We start from the raw sequence: 16,864 nt of genomic DNA on the forward strand, positions 1-16,864 counted from the left end.
GATTAATATGCACAATTTAAAGGTGCCGTTGATTTAATGCAATGTGGTTGGTAATTAGATTTTGTTTGTTGTTTTTGTAGATTTTCTGTGGTGAAGACATCTCCCATCTAAGTATGTTGTAGGGGCGAGGCGACATTCACTCCCCTCCCATGTCCTGAATAAGGTCAGAGTAATTACAAGGCTAACTTGAAAATCCCCCCGAAACATATGTAGACTTTAAGAAGCCTGTTTATGCTATTTAACAGATATACACACCGTTAGTCTATCTAGGTGTGAAGATTTGTAATATTTGTGTTTTTTTTTCACAGGGTTTCATGGTGATGATCCAGTTGAGTGTTAAATTGACATTGGTTGTCTGTATGCGAGTGAGAATGTGTATGTAAGGTGGAATGAAGCTGATGTCAAATTTGTGGTTTTTGTAGCAAACAATATGTTCTTTTTGTATTTTCGAATACATTTATTTTGTGTATTAAGTGTGCGATAGAATTATCCTTCCAACCTCACTACCGAGGTCCATTTTTTGTTTACCACTGTCAACCTTGCCATGCGGAAGCAAATCCGTACGCATGCGGCGCATTATAAAAACCAAATCAATGCAACAAATTCAGGATGCTCCTATGATGTGCTTTGAAAGTAGTGTGTGCTTATTATTACCTTAAGCAACGCAAATAAAAAGTAATAAAAAAGTACTTTTTTAAAGTAGAAGAGTTTCACAGGCTGTCGGTAGTACATTTCTTAGTTTGTAGCTTTGTGTGAAGGTTTTACAGCTGAAATGGCTCATTTCTTGATCTGCAACTACCTGATTTCTCATAGCCCAGTGTATTGAGGTGTTTGTTCAAGTTTGTCAAAGTAGTACAGTACCCCATGATCTTTGGCAGTAAAGTTCTATTTATGCTAAACCTAAAAGAGATGAATGACCTATAGAAATGTGTGAACAGTTTGGTCTGGTACATACCTTTTGGGCTTTTGGGCTTTGCATAAATTGGGGTCCATGTTGGATTCCCTGACAACTAGAATTTACAGGCACACTTTCGACAGCTCTGAGGTGCTTTGGGAGTGCGTTCTTCAGCAACCAAAGTGTTTGGTCTCCTTGATGTCTTGTAGTTCTAATACACTGTACTAGATTGCTTGACTAAAGCAGGGATTACAAGTTTTGGTGCGCAATACAAATGTAAACTTTGACATTTTATTTGGAACCCATACTTTTTATTTACTTAATTACTTATTAAAGTAATTGGGAGGGGGGGGTATTTTTTCTACCTCTGTTTATTTGAGTTTGAGTTTAGGTAGAATTGCACAGGCATTGGCATCTATTGACCTAGTACTGCTGTGCTTTATGAAGGGATGGCATGAATGTAGTTTTATTTTTATTTTGACTTTAAATACCATATTATCGACCCTTCACAATTAAGGATTTTCCGATTGCATTAAAAGGCTTTGTTCATACTTTTGCCTATTTACAACTTACCAGAATGTGTCATGTTGGTTTCATTCCCCAAGGCAATTAGTTCCTTGAAAAAGTATCCGCTGCCTCTCCGGAATGGCAAAGAAGCAAAAATCCTGCAGAACTTTGGGGACGGAATCTGCAAAATGCTGGATGAGAAGCTGACCAAGCATTATGCCGAGCATGGTATGTCACTTCAGTAGTTTACGTCACTTAAAGATAAAACAGTGGCAGCAGGGTGCTGTTAAAAAAATATATATAAATAGCAAGTTAATATTTGCAGCACTGTTCTTTCCTGCACTATGCCCTCTTTGATTGAATGTGTCTACGAAGGAAGCCATGTATCACATACTTTGAGAACAGAATGTACGCTGACTACTAGCCACAGCCCATTGACAATTCAATCCTGATGAGTAATAAATTGTGATCTGTGTGCATGTGAAAGACTCGCAATCCTACCACGTGGCAAATGACTTTCATGCCTATCGCGTTGCTTGAAACTTTAAATTTCTTGTCCAGTTAGAGGCCTCCAGAGTGGGGTGATGCTTTTGCACTGAGTAAAGCGCTGCATTCTGTGAAATTTAGCCAGTGGGACTTTTGCAGGGATCAATGTTAAATCCATTTTTTAAGAATTTAATCCAGTGGAGCAATCTTTACTGAGGTATAGTGCTTTCTGGAACCTGTAGCTCTATTTGCCTGTCATGACCACTATCCCTCGCCCTGGCAGTCAGGCCCCCCGGGCCGCACCACGGTTTCTCATCATGGCCCCAAGGGCCCAATCATGTTCCCCAAGACTCTCATGGAGTAAGTCCTGGTGCCTTTGGCGCCAGGCTCATATGGCAGAAGGGGGAACTGAACCATGCGGTCTAGCATTTAGGGTGTGGTCTGGCCTGAAGTCACCTGGGATACCTGCAGGCTATATAAGCCACTCCCAAGCTGGACAACATGCTTTGCGTTGCTCTGCTCTCGCAGCGTGACGTTCACCACAACCTGTCTTCTTCAGCATTCCAGGCGGACACCTGCAAGAAGAACACCATTCGTACTCCTACCTGTTAGCGAGTCCAGCTCCTGCCATCCGCTCCAGAACATCCAGCATATCGGCGAACGCTCGCTCTTTCTCTTGGAAGCTTCAACCTGGGGAAGGAATAGAAAAGCAGCATTAGTAAGCGTTTATCCTTCACATTTAAACAACAATCGGCAGTCTCACGCTTACCTGAGTTGAACTTGCTTCTGCTTCAAGGCCATTCTGGTCTTCTGACAACCTGCAAGAGAAAAGGCAAGACTGATTAACACGCATAATTTACTCAGAGGCAATTTGAATAACACCTACTCACCGCTCCTCCTCCTCTCAGCAGCTTATCATCCGGAACATCACGGCAGCCTGCAAGAGAGGGACAACACAGGTCAGCACACCGCAAGAAAAGCACATAGCGCCGCGCTCCGCGCTTTCACTTACCATCTTGAGCAAAGCCCCAGCCAGCATGGCATCTTCAGAACTCCTTCCCCACCTAAGAGAGAAGGAAAGACATTAACAGGGGTAATTGTAATTAAGGACAAGCTGTCAAAACAGCAGACTTACCTGAGAAACTGAGTCTCAGCAGGACTGGACTCACAGGGCCCGCACCAGTAAAGCAACTCGGTTGCGACACGCCCATCCACGATGCACCCCTGCACAGAATAGCAGGACGGAGAGCGCACCATGTCGAAAACCAAGGTGAGGAAAACACTAAGGGGTCGTTTGGTCCACAAGGGAGGTGGGGTCAGGGAAAAAGAGACTGTAAGCTAAAATCAGAAATCCTGTATTCCAGACTAGGTCCTCAGCAGAACAAGAACCAGAGGGAGTGGGTGCAGGTCGGAAGCAATCCAGCCAGATCGGGTGGCGTCCCTGTGGATACCAGGTGAGCGTTACAGAATGCAAAGTCTCACAACCACTATCCACCCGGGCGTCAAGCATGGAAACCTCGGAAACCAATCCGTTAGCTCAGATGCTGGGGCAGTTACGCGCTGAGGTGCATTCAGCCAGGCAGGTGACCATTAATAGTGGCCAAAGAACGCACTGATGGTTTGAGTAGACAACTCCTTCAATCACAGGCCGGACAAGCCCCATTGCGTTGGATTGTTCCATCAATGGCAGCACCACGCCGGTGCAGATTACCCTCGCAGGAGCAGTTCCTCTAGCCCCACCGGAGCGTTTCACGGGGAATCCTAGGAATTATGCGACCTTCATGAACCAGTGTCACCTCCATTTTCTTTGCAGGCCTGGGGCCTTTCCTAGTGGTCAATCACGGGTGGCCTTCGTGTTGTTTTATTTGAGTGGCAGTGCTACGGACTGGTCTGTACCTTTTGTCAGTCGGGATGACCCACTGCTACGTGACTTTGGGGGCTTTCAGCAGGAGATGGAAAAACTTTGCCCGTCGTACCCATGGACAGGCACAAGCCAACAAACTCTTGTCTCTCCGTCAAGGAAACCAAGACATATTGACCTACATAGCAACCTTCAACAGGCTTGTGGTCGAAGCAGGGTGGCAGGAGGAAAAGAGAACCGTGTTATTTCACCGGGGCCTAAGGGGGGAGCTAAGATGTTCTTGCCCAAGTAGTGGATCCACCAAAAGACTGTGCCGAGTTTATCAACCTTGTGGTTCAACTTGATCACAGTTGTAAGACCGAAGAACAGATAGGAGCAGACCAGACACTCGTCCTATGTTCGTGCGCTTGAAGGACCATGTTCCAAGAGGGGCAGACCGTTCCGTGGAACCAGTGCAACTAGGAGGGGTAAGACCTCCTTTAACCAAAGCTGAAAGGGACAAAAGGAGAGAACAGCAGCTATGCATATACTGCAGAAAAGCAGGTCATTTTCTCAAGGAGTGTCCAGTAAAGCCACAAAGGAGGACCGTAGGAGCCACGGATAAGGAAAACCCGAGTGAGGAGTCTGACAACTGCCAAGCCCGGCAAATGTAGGGGTCCATTTGTCGAGCAAAGAAAGTCCACTAGAGACCTTCCATTTTGCATTGCCAGTGATTCTAGTCAACCACCAACAGCCGTCTAGGATGCATACGGTAGAAGCATACATCGACAGCAGAGCCGTTGGGAATTACATGGACCAGGATCTTGCAGCAAAGATTGGGCTCTCTCTCTCTGCCCTAAGCCAACCACCGAAACAGTGACCACCGTAGACGGTGCAGAAATCGCTTCCGGCCCTATATCCAAATGCACAACAGTTCTAACCCTCCTATGTCAGGATGGCCACCGGGAATCTATCGCTTTTGATCTCATCAAGGCACCTCAGTTCTCCAGCATGGGGTCTGGCATGGATTCACATGCTCATGAATATTCCCCGTCGTCAGGCTGGGAATCCTCGGTAAAGAAAAAACCAGTATCAGTTTCGTTTCTGATCTGTCTTTCGTAGTAATAACCAATCACTGGTCTCTGCGTCATACTGACCACAGCCAATGACTGCCCTCTACCTAAGCATCGCCTCTGGCAGCCATCTTCAGATTTTTACCGCACGTTCATGTGTTGGGATCCTCGTGCTATTGCTCTCGAGCGTTAGTGCTATTTTTTGCGCTTTTTCACAAAAAACTTCGATTCTTTCGGTCAAAAGAGCCTCAAGCTCCACCGATCCTACATCCGATCAACGGGGACCCGTGTCGGATTCATCTGTGCCCCTCAAGGGTGAAGATTTCGTCGAGCTACACTTCGGAGGACTCCAGAAGCTTCTCAGGCCCGGTCTCGGAGATGGCCCAGGAGAAGGGAAGCTCGACGCCCGGAAAGCTGTTCAGGGTCTGCCCTGGATGCCAGCTGCAGAACGTATTCAAGGAGGACGAACACTCTTTCTGCCTTTACTGCCTTCATGAGGACAAGACGCACGTGGAGAAGGACTGTGCGTTTTGCGGCAACATGTCGGAACGGACCATGAAGGACCGCCATCAACGTCTCGCCAACTGGCTGGAGGGTAAGAGCCCGTCTGGCGAGAAGAAGAAGAAATCCGAGCGGTCTTCTAAGACCTTTGAGGGCGCCCCGGCGACGGGGGCCCAACATAAGGCCAAGCACCGCGAGTCCGCTGGCACCGGGAGCGCCGAACGGTCGGGCTCTACGGGCGCCAGGCAGGGCGCACCCTCCCCGGCACCATCAACCACGAGCCAACGCTCTGGGTCGGGTAAGAGGAAGGCCGAGCACCCGGCGAAGCTCCTGGAGAGGCCCCGGTCGAGCTCTAAGGCAGAGGAGGAGCGTGGCAGTGCCCCCTCCCTCAAGGATAAGGCGGTGAGCGCACCTAAGGTGGTGAAGGCCTTGATCCATCCGACCAAGCCCTCTATCGAAACGGTCGCGGCGGCCATGGCTCAGCCTGTGGTGGCTACACCAGTGGTGGCGACCTCAGGGCCCAGAATCTCCCTGCCTCCGCGGAGGGAGTCTTCCTTTGTGCCCATCGATAGGACCCCCGTGAAACCCTCCGTGGGGAAGAAGAAGGGGGGGCAGGGCGTCGTCGTAGATTCGGCCTCAACCTCAGAAGAGGAGCTGATCGAGGTCTTAAGCCACGGCCTAGGCGTGGAAGAAGGCCAGCCCGTCGGAATGGACCCCGACGCAGGTGACGACGACGACATCGTCGAGGATACCGACGGGGCCCCTGCTCGCCCGTCGGATTCCCCTCTGCCAGCGCCGCAAGACAACTCGGCGGCCATTTTGTTGGCCATACAGTCCTTATGCTCCGAGATAAGGACGAGGCTACCGTTACCGACGGAGGAACCTCTCCCGTCGGGGGATCCAGAACCGGGACCTTCTGGTGTTCCCCCCACCAAGAAAAGAAGGATCCATCCACCACCTCCTTTTCAACCGTCGCGCCCCGTCCAGCCCTCCTCCCCGTCCACCCGAGGGGATGATACGGGGACTGACACGGCAGCGACGGGTACGGACGACGAGGCATACGACGAGGATTTTCCGTCGTCGCCTCCCACCAGGGCTTCTCCGCCCGACGAGATCGGATCTTTCCACTCCATGATCTCCAGGGCTTCCGAGCTTTTCCAACTCTGCCCTGAGGAGAAGAAAAAGGAAGGCTTCCTTTATCAGCGGCGCGAGGCCAAGAGGAAGACGGTCCTCGCAGTGCCTCTGTTGGACGACATTTGGGATGAGGGCCTTTCCCTCCTCAAGAACCCTTCCACGACGCCAGCTAGAAGAGACCGGTACGAGAAAAAGTACCGGGTCCCGGACACGGCCCCCCTATGCCTCCGGGCGCAGCCTACCCCGGACTCCGTCGTCTCCGCGGCAGCCAGGAAGAAAGCGGGGGGGGGGGGTGCGGCCTCCACATCAACTTCCCCGCCGGACGGCGAGGGAAAGAAATTGGATGCTATGGGACGTAGAGTCATCTCGTCGGCAGCGACGACGATTAAAGCGGCCAACGCCTTGGCTATCGTGGCCCGCTACGACAGGGAGCTCTGGTACAAGATAGCTCCCCTGCTGGATTTTCTGCCGGACGACAAGAGGGCGGAGGCCCTTGAGATCCTGCAGGAAGGTGAGGTGGCGTCGGACCACGCCATCACCGTGGCGACGGACATCGCCGACACTGGGTTCCGCCAGCTGGGCAACGGCGTTTGCCTTCGACGTCGTGGATGGCTCAAAGCTACAGACTTTCGGCAGGACGTCCAGACCAGAGTCCTGGACATGCCCTTCGACGGGAACAACCTGTTTGGGAAGACAGTGGACGATTCCCTTCAGGCCATCAAGGCGGATACTGAGACGGCCAGGACCCTTGGAGTCCTGCAGCAACGACGAACGCCCTTTCGGAGCGGCGGAGGCAAGGGCGCCTCCAAAGGTTCCGGCGGCGGTTTCGCTTCCTACCGTCAAGCGGCCCGCTCGTCGTCGCAAGAGGCCTACAGAGGACGAGGCAAGTCTAGCGGACCCCGCCGTCGTCGCCAAGGAGGTCAAGGCGGCAAGGCCGCGTCCAAGCAGGATTGAACCGGCCGTGGGGTCGGGCCCCCACCGAAGCACCCCGGTGGGAGGCCGGCTGGCGGGCTTCGTCAGCGTGTGGGAGTCCATCTCCACCGACCGTTGGGTGCTGGACGCCCTGGCCCGGGGCCACGCGCTCGAGTTTCAAAGAAGGTGCCCGCGCGTCCCCCCCGTGGCCAGGAAAGAACTTCACGTCCCTCAACTTCTCCTGGAGGTAAAGGCGATGCTCAGAAAGGGCGCCATCGAACTCGTCCCAAAGAGGCTTCGGGGCTCCGGAGTCTACTCGCGATACTTCCTCGTGAAGAAGAAGACGGGAGGATGGCGCCCCATCCTAGACCTGCGACGTCTGAACAAGTTCATCAGGGCGCAGAAGTTCCGGATGGTCACCCTCCAGCACGTCCTGGGTCAGCTGGAGGAAGGAGACTTCCTATCGTCGTTGGATTTGGAGGATGCCTACTTCCACATTCCCATCCTAAAGGGGCACCGAAAATTCCTCAGATTCGTGGTCCAAGGGCGTCATTACCAGTTCAAAGCCCTTCCCTTCGGACTACGGTCGGCACCCAGGGTATTCACCAAGTGCCTCGCACCGGTGGCGGCGCAGCTGCGCCGCGAGGGGATTCACGTCTACCCCTACCTGGACGACTGGCTCATCCGCGCCAAGACGAGGGAGCTCGCCGTGGTCCACACGGCAAGGACCGTCCAACTCCTCACGGACCTGGGATTCTCGGTGAACTACGCCAAATCCCACCTGGTGCCCGCGCAAGTCGCACTGTTTCTGGGAGCGAGGCTCGACACAGTGTCCCTTCTGGCCTCCCCGTCGGAGGAGAGGACCAGGACCATCTTGGGCAAGGTGCAACGGATGTTGGTGGCCGACGCGGCCAAGGTGAGGTCCATCAAGTCCCTCCTCGGGATGATGTCTTCCTGCATCTACCTCATTCCCATGTGCAGGCTCCGGATTCGCCCGTTGCAAGAATTCCTGGATGCGCGCTGGATCCAGACGACGGGCAGCTTCGAGGAAAGGATCAAGCTCGACGAGAGTTTCCGACGAGCGATACGGTGGTGGGGCACCCGCGCGCATCTGACGGCGGGCATGGACTTCCAGACCCCAGCCCACCAGGAGACTGTGACCACGGATGCCTCCCTGGAAGGGTGGGGAGCGCACACCGAAAATCTGCACGCAAGGGGACTCTGGCTCCCGACGGAGAAGTCCCTGCATATCAACGTCCTGGAGCTCCGTGCAGTGTTTTGGGCCCTCAGGTCCTTCCTTCCGTCCCTCAAGGGCAAGGTGGTGAGGATCTTCACCGACAACACCACCACCATGTTTTACATCAGGAAACAGGGCGGAACCAGGTCCCCAGCGCTGTCCAAGGAGGCGCAGGACCTGTGGCATTGGGCCGTCGCCCAAGGGATTTTTCTGGTGCCGTTTCATCTGGCAGGGATAAAAAACACCATCGCCGACTCACTCAGCAGGGAGCTGCGCTCGTGCCACGAGTGGGAACTACGGCAGGATCTGGTGGATCGCCTCTTCCGACGGTGGGGCACACCCCAGATCGACCTGTTCGCGACGGCGACGAACACCAAGTGCCGGAGGTTCGCCAGCAGGTTTCCCCAGACGAGGAGCATGGGCGATGCTTTCTCGTTCCCCTGGGAGGGCCTGTTCCTCTACGCGTTCCCTCCCTTGCCTCTGCTAATCCGGCTCGTCAACCAGCTCAAGAGGTCACGGTGCAGGATGATCCTCGTCGCACCTGCGTGGCCGAGGCAGATATGGTTCCCGGACCTTCTGGACTTGTCAGCGTCCCCGCCGATCAAGCTGCCGGCGGACGCGGATCTACTCTCCAGGGAAGGAGGCGCCATCCTCCACCACGACCCGAAGTCGCTGAACTTGCAGGCCTGGCTCCTGCAGCGCTAGAGTTTGGAGGATACGACGTACCGGCCGATTGCAGAGAGGTTCTTGCAAAGGCCAGGGCGTCCTCGACTCTTAAATGCTACGGACACAAATGGAAGAGGTTCTCTGTCTGGTGCCACGCACAGAAGATTAACCCTCTACGGATTACGGCTCCCCAAGTACTGCCGTACCTGCTGACGCTGGCCAAAGCTGGTCTGGCACACGCGTCCATCAAGATTCATCTTGCTGCGATCTCCCGATACACCAGAACCACGGGGCGGACGTCCTTGTGGTCTCATCGTCTGGTGAAAGAGTTCATGAAGGGACTGTTCAGATCGTTCCCGCCGGTGAAGGCTCCGGCCCCGGCGTGGGAGCTCAACGTGGTGCTGACCAAGCTCATGGGACCTCCGTTCGAGCCTCTGCACTCGGCCCCGTTGAAGTTTCTATCGTGGAAAACAGCTTTTCTTGTGGCCATCACCTCCGCACGACGAGTGGGAGAGATCCAGGCCCTTTCCTGCAAGGCCCCGTACTTGACTTTCCACGACACGAGGGTAGTGCTCAGGACGCACCCCTCCTTCATGCCCAAGGTGCCGTCGGACTTCCATCTCAACGAACCCTTGGTGTTGCCTGTGTTCTTCCCGTCGCCTTCGTCGCCGGCTGAGAGGACTTTGCACTCGCTGGATGTGGCTAGAGCGCTGAAGTTCTACGTAGACCGCACGAAGTGTTTTCGGAAGACGTCACAACTCTTTGTGAACTTTGGACCTGTCAATCAGGGGAAGGCTCTCTCGAAAGCTTCCATTTCCAGATGGCTCTCCGGCTGTATCATGTACTGTCATCGGTTGGCAAACCGACCGCTGCCTGGCCGTCCGAGAGCCCATTCCACCAGAGCGATCGCAGCTACCACGGCGTTCCTATCTGGTGTGCCCCTGCTGGACATATGCAGGGCTGCTACGTGGAGGTCGACGCACACCTTCACGAAATTCTACTGCGTCGACCGGGATTCCAGGGAGGAGTCCAGGGTCGGCCAAGCAGTGCTGCGCAACCTGTTCGCCTGAGGTGAGCCTGGTGAGGAGGTAAGATGCTTAATGTTGAGTTTATGTGATGCTTAATGTTGAGCCTTTGCCACCTCCCGTGGTTGTGCATGTGTGTACTGCTATGTATTCTTTATTCATGAGCATGTGAATCCATGCCAGACCCCATGCTGGAGAAGGAACAAGTTACTTACCTGTAACTGTTGTTCTCCAGCATGGGTCTGGCATGGATTCACATGCGAACCCTCCCGCCTACCCCTCTGCGGCTCTTCACTTGGTCATACTGCCACTTCACGTGCTTCCAAATCTGAAGATGGCTGCCAGAGGCGGTGCTTAGGTAGAGGGCAGTCATTGGCTGTGGTCAGTATGACGCAGAGACCAGTGATTGGTTATTACTACGAAAGACAGATCAGAAACGAAACTGATACTAGTTTTTTCTTTACCGAGGATTCCCAGCCTGACGACGGGGAATATTCATGAGCATGTGAATCCATGCCAGACCCATGCTGGAGAACAACAGTTACAGGTAAGTAACTTGTTCCTTCTGGTTAATCCTAGGGATGCCATGGTTGGTCACACACAATCCGCACATCGACTGGCGTGCAAGGAAATCGGTCTTTTTCGAAGGCTGTAGACGCACTTGCTATTATAATGGAAGGAAGTCAATGAACACAAGCTCGCCTGCCCAGGAAAAAGCAGCAATTACCCTGGTTGTGATCGGTACCCTACCATACGTATACCAAGACTTTCAAGATGTGTTTCAAAAGGAACAAGCTAACACCTTGCCACCACACAGACCCTACGATTGCCAGATCGATCTGATACCTGGTGCACAAATCCCTTGTGGCCGAATCTATGCGCTTACAGAACCAGAGAATCAACATTTGAAGTCCTACCTAGAACAATATCTGGCTAACAGTTTTATTCGCCCCTCGAAGTCACCTGCAGCATCTCCCCTATTCTTCGTTCCCAAGAAGGAAGGAAATTTGAGGCCTTGCATTGACCATCGCACGCTGAACCAAATCACTGTTAAAAACTGTTAGCCCTTGCCCCTTATTCCGGATTTGTTAGACCAAGTTAAAGACGCCCAAATCTACACAAAATTGGATTTAGAGGGGCATACAATCTTGTCCGAATTAAAAAGGGAGACAAATGGAAGACCGTGTTTCGTACCAAATATGGCTTATATGAATATCAGGTAATGCCATTTGGCCTTTGCAATGCCCTGCCGCATTTCAGTATTTCATGAACGATGTCTCAAGAGAATTGATTGACGTCTGTGCCCTGGTCTATAGAGACGATATCCTAGTATACTCGGACTCAAAACAGGACCACGTCAAGCATGTTCGTTCCATCCTCACCAAGCTCCGCCAACATCACCTCTATGCCAAACTCGAAAAAAGCTAATTTCACGTCACTGAAGTAGATTTCCTTGGGTTCATCCTCACTCCAAAGGGAATCCGAATGGATGTACACAAGGTCGACACAATTCTAAACTGGCCAGCCCCAAGGTCCTTCAAAGGGATCCAAAGCATGTTGGGCTTTGAAAACTTCTACCGCCGATTCATCCTGGGATTTTCCCAAATAGTACATCCAATCCCATCTTTATTGAGGAAGTGCAACAAGAAGTTCCAGTGGATGGAAGAGGCAGAAAAGGCCTTTCAAGAACTCAAGGTGAGATTCACTTCCGCCCCAATCTTACGGCACCCTTGCCCAGATCTTTCTTATGTGGTGGAAATGGACGCTTTCAGCATGGCGATGGGTGCTCTTCTATCGCAAAGGGACCCACACACCGGCCAGTTACATCCAGTAGCCTTCTGGTCGTGCAAGTTTTCACCACCAGAACTTAATCATGCCATCACGGACAAAGAGCTCCTGGCCATGAAATCAGCCTTCAAGGCATGGCGCTAATTATCTGCTAGGTGTCAGGCACACTATCACTGTGATAACCGACCACCGAAATCTACAATACTTAAAAACTGCGAAGGCTCAATCCTCACGACAACTACGTTGGGCCCTCTTTGCAGAGTATCATTATGTGATCGCATTTCTACCCGGGTAAAAAACGGAAAAGCCAATGCCCTTTGGCGCATGGGTACTGATGAACTGGTATACACGACCCCTGATCCCGTGGCCATCATCCCAAGTGACAAATTCTTGGGCATCACAACCACGTTAACTCAAGATGAGTTACTGCAAGGAATCCGACATGTGGTGACTCCTGAGTTATTGCAAGAATGGGGTTTGCGAGGAGAACAGTATGCAGTTAAAGACCAACTCCCATTCTTCAGGAACAGTCCATTCGTGCCCAAGAAAGAATTTCAGGAACAGGTCATCTCAGGATATCATGACTCCCTCATGAAGGGCCACCCTTGAATTGCTAAGACTCTAGCCAAAGTGAAACGAAGTTACTGGTGGCCCACGTGGCGTAAGGACGTCATTCAATTCATTATCTCTTGCGGTATTTGTGCACACAATAAGTAATCTAAGCAGAAACGAGCTGGACTCCTCAGACCATTGGAAATTCCGCCAGCACCCTGGCATACATTATCTCTTGACCTTATCACCAACCTACCGTCCAGTCAAGGATACAATACCATTCTAGTGGGGGTAGACTTGTTTTCTAAAATGGCCCACTTCTTGCCATTTAAAGGTATTCCAAATGCATCCAGCCTGGCAAAGACATTCCTGGAACACATCGTAAGGCTCCATGGGTTCCCGTCAGTTCTGATCTCGGATCGAGGTACCCAATTCCTATCCAACCTCTGGAGAAAATGCTGTTCAATGGCTCAAATCGACATCAGTCTATCCACTAGCCACCACCCTCAAACGGATGGCCAAACGGAAAGAACAAACCAAACACTTGAACAGTACTTACGCTGTATGCTCCATCAAGTAGAAGGGAACTGGAAAGACTTGTTGTGGATTGCCGAGTATGCTTATAATAACTCCCGGCACAGCAGTATTGGACAGACCCGATTTTATACAATATACGGCAGACACACGCACGTCCGAAGTGGACGTCCCCAGGGCTCCCAACTACCAGGTGGGAGACAAAGTTTGGTTAGCATAAAAGCATGTACCTATAAAAGGGACCCGGACATTTCGCCCACGATACCTAGGACCTTTCATTGTTGAATCTGTTATAAATCCAGCTGAAGTCAAACTGGCCCTGCCGACCAACATGCATATTCATCCTGTGTTCCATGTATCTCTCTTGAAACCAGTTCAGCCTGGAACACGGGTAACCACACCACCCGAACCGGTAATGGTCGTTGGGGAACCAGAGTTTGAAGTCAAGGACATCCTGGACTCAAAGTACGTCAGAACAAAACTATACTACCTAGTGGACTGGAAGGGATATGGCCCGCAAGACCAGACATAGGAACCCTGTGATTACATCCATGCACCATGTCTGATATGACGTTTCCATCGTGATTATCCAACCAAGCCAGGACCAGATAGAACCATCCTGAGAGGGGCCTTGGGGTGGATTGCTGTCATGACCACTACCCCTCGCCCTGGCAGTTAGGCCCCCCCGGTATCTCATCATGGCCCCAAGGGCCCAATCATGTTCCCCAAGACTCTCATGGAGTAAGTCCTGGTGCCTTTGGCGCCAGGCTCATATGGCAAAAGGGGGAACTGGATTTCACAATGGCAGTGTCCCAACATGGATGCCCCCACATGGTTCAGTTCCAGAACTGAACCATACGGTCTAGCATTTAGGGTGTAGTCTGGCCTGAAGGCACCTGGGCTACCTGCAGGCTATATAAGCCAAGCCCAAGCTGGAGAACACGCTTCGTTGCTCTGCTCTCACAGCATGACGTTCACCACAACCTGTCTTCAGCATTCCGGGCCGACACCTGCAAAAAGAACACCACCACTCCTACTCTTACCTGTTAGCGAGTCCAGCTCCTGCCATCCGCTCCAGAACATCCAGCATATCGGCGAACGCTCGCTCTTTCTCTTGGAAGCTGCAACCTGGGGAAGGAATAGAAAAGCAGCATTAGTAAGCGTTTATCCTTCATTTAAACAACGATCGGCAGTCTCGCGCTTACCTGAGTTGAACTTGCTTCTGCTTCAAGGCCATTCCGGTCTTCCAACAACCTGCAAGAGAAAAGGCAAGACTGATTAACGCGCATAATTTACTCAGAGGCAATTCGAAAAACACCTACTCACCGCTCCTCGTCCTCTCAGCAGCTTATCATCCGGAACATCACGGCGGCCTGCAAGAGAGGGATAACACAGGTTAGCACACCGCAAGAAAAGCACATAGCGCCGCGCTCCGCGCTTTCACTTACCATCTCGAACAAAGCCCCAGCCAGCATGGCATCTTCAGAACTCTTCCCCACCTAAGAGAGAGGGAAATACATTAACAGGGGTAATTGTAATTAAGGACAACAGGGCCCACACCAGTGAAGCAACTCTGTTGCGACGCACCCATCCATGACACACCCCTGCACAGAATAGCAAGACGGAGAGCGCACCATATCGAAAACCAAGGTGAGGAAAGCACTAAGGGGTCGTTGGGTCCACAAGGGAGGTGGGCTCAGGGAAAAAGAGACTATAAGCTAAAAATCAGAAATCCTGTATTCCAGACTAGGTCCTCAGCAGAACAAGAACCAGAGGGAGTGGGTGCAGGTCGGAAGCAATCCAGCCAGATCGGGTGGCGTCCCTGTGGATACCAGGTGAGCGTTACAGCGCCTTTTATATGGAGTGAAAAATGCATTTAGGGAGATCTCATCCTCTGGGTTCCTTGTCCCACATGAGGAAGTGTGCATTTTAGGTCCTTGTATAAAAAAGGTGCAGGATTGTGGTGAAGATAACGGTTCAGCTAGATCTGCTGTGACAAAGTCCCCTGCATGGTTCTGAAAACCACTAAGGCAATGTGCGAGTATCAGAGACTGGATGTTGAATTTGGCTGCAGTATAGGGAGGATCCCCCCCAAATTCTTTTTGTTCAGACATTTTTATCTAGCCGTCCATGTTCAATTTGCAAATATTTGGGAACAAGATCCACACATTGAACAACTGATTGAATTTCCCCAGAAGAATGTTCTGATTTGTAGAGAATAGAAACATGTTGGGCAGAAGCGACTGCGATTAATAACATATTTGCAGGATCTGATAGGACTTTTAATGTTCTGTATCATTTTTTTACACTTTAGTCACTGGGTGTGGTGTTTTTTATTGAGAGATTGTAACATTTATTTTGTTTGAATATTTGTGTGGCCTTGCGAAAAATATATTCCATATAATGTGGTTGGTTTTAAAACACTTTTGAGTGTAGTCATTTTAGTCTGCCACTGTCCAAATGTGGACATGCATTACAACTCCCCTGTTACCTGGAAACAAAATCTGACACTGAAGAAACAAAGCATCCTCCTACCCGCTCACACACTGTTATTGATGAACGATAGAGGCTAGAAGTTAACCAGTGTTTTTCAACACAGAACGTATCTGAGAACCACCACAGCCAGCAATCCAGTACAGGCATCCATTGCAAGGCTTGGAGGTTCACATCTAAAATCCAAGATTTCTCCTGCACCATGGTCAAATAACCTTGATCCCACATAAACACCAGGTGCTTCCTCAAAAACTAGCCAATTCCAGCTCTGATCCAATTGCACCCCCAAGGGTTCTATACCGAAACAAATGGCATGGTTGAGAGGTTCAATGACACTATCATAGTATGAGCGAGAGAAAGAGAAGGTAAAAAGTGGGAGGAAGAAGTGGAGAAAACAGTAAATGCCTGCAGACTATCTCGACAGGGTTGGTGCCATTTGAAGTACTCTGAAGGAGAAAACCTTTCACTGGAATCTGTCCAGCTTGGCTACGCAGAGCAAACTTTGTAGAGTGGGATGAAAAATAATTGAGGGACAATATAAACTACAAGAATAAGTGTATCAGTATGAAAGAGAGGTATGTTGTTAAAAAGAAAGTTGGCTGTTTTAGGGGGCGAGCGTGTGGGTACAGAAGGCAAGAATAATACCCACGAAAGAGCAAATTTGAAGGTCCTGTGGTCATAAAGAAGGAACTCGGGGATGCTGTCTTCTTAGAAGGTGGCAGAACATCTAATAAAAGCAGGATTGCAAGAAAGTAAGGTTGTTTGCTTTGTTTGCAGAAAAAAGGGGCGGTGTGTTAATTCCTGCTTAAAGTCAGGTATTTAATTGCTGTAGTCAGGTATCTAAATATAGGGGCAGGCCAACTGTCTGTTCATCAACATATTTTTCATTGATTACATGTACCAGGCCCACAGTCTGCTTGTCAACAGGTTTACCCTTGACAGCTTGTAGCTTTCAAACATCTTTATTTACTTTCCATTTCTCAGCTACTGCTCAGGCAAGCCTCTTGTGATGCAATGGAATGTTTCATGTGTATATATTCTGATCCTCTGTGAGGCTCTGGCAGTTCCAGCCTTGCAGTGGAGAGCGGCATTTGTAAGGATCCACTTAATACAGTTGGAGCAAAGCTATTCTTGGACATGCCTCATTTCTGCATACTTCACACTTCTCTTGCTCTCCTTCAGTGTCCCGGCGTCCCGTTCTCCTCCAGCTTCCCGCTGACT

At 50.9% G+C, this 16,864-nt stretch overlaps 1 protein-coding gene across 6 annotated transcripts in view; it reads left to right on the plus strand.

Moving 5' to 3' along the window:
- The window catches only part of MUS81 (MUS81 structure-specific endonuclease subunit), a 1,262,762-nt gene that overhangs the window by 306,954 nt on the left and 938,944 nt on the right, over positions 1 to 16,864 (plus strand). For all 6 annotated transcript variants that reach the window (XM_069645007.1, XM_069645006.1, XM_069645008.1 and 3 more), the window contains one exon: positions 1,501 to 1,630. In XM_069645007.1, coding sequence (XP_069501108.1) covers positions 1,501 to 1,630 — 130 coding nt within the window. The remainder of the gene's footprint in view (positions 1 to 1,500; positions 1,631 to 16,864) is intronic.

Source organism: Ambystoma mexicanum, chromosome 2p (genome assembly GCF_040938575.1).
Source record: "Ambystoma mexicanum isolate Mex_15411 chromosome 2p, UKY_AmexF1_1, whole genome shotgun sequence".
Taxonomy (NCBI): domain Eukaryota; kingdom Metazoa; phylum Chordata; class Amphibia; order Caudata; family Ambystomatidae; genus Ambystoma; species Ambystoma mexicanum.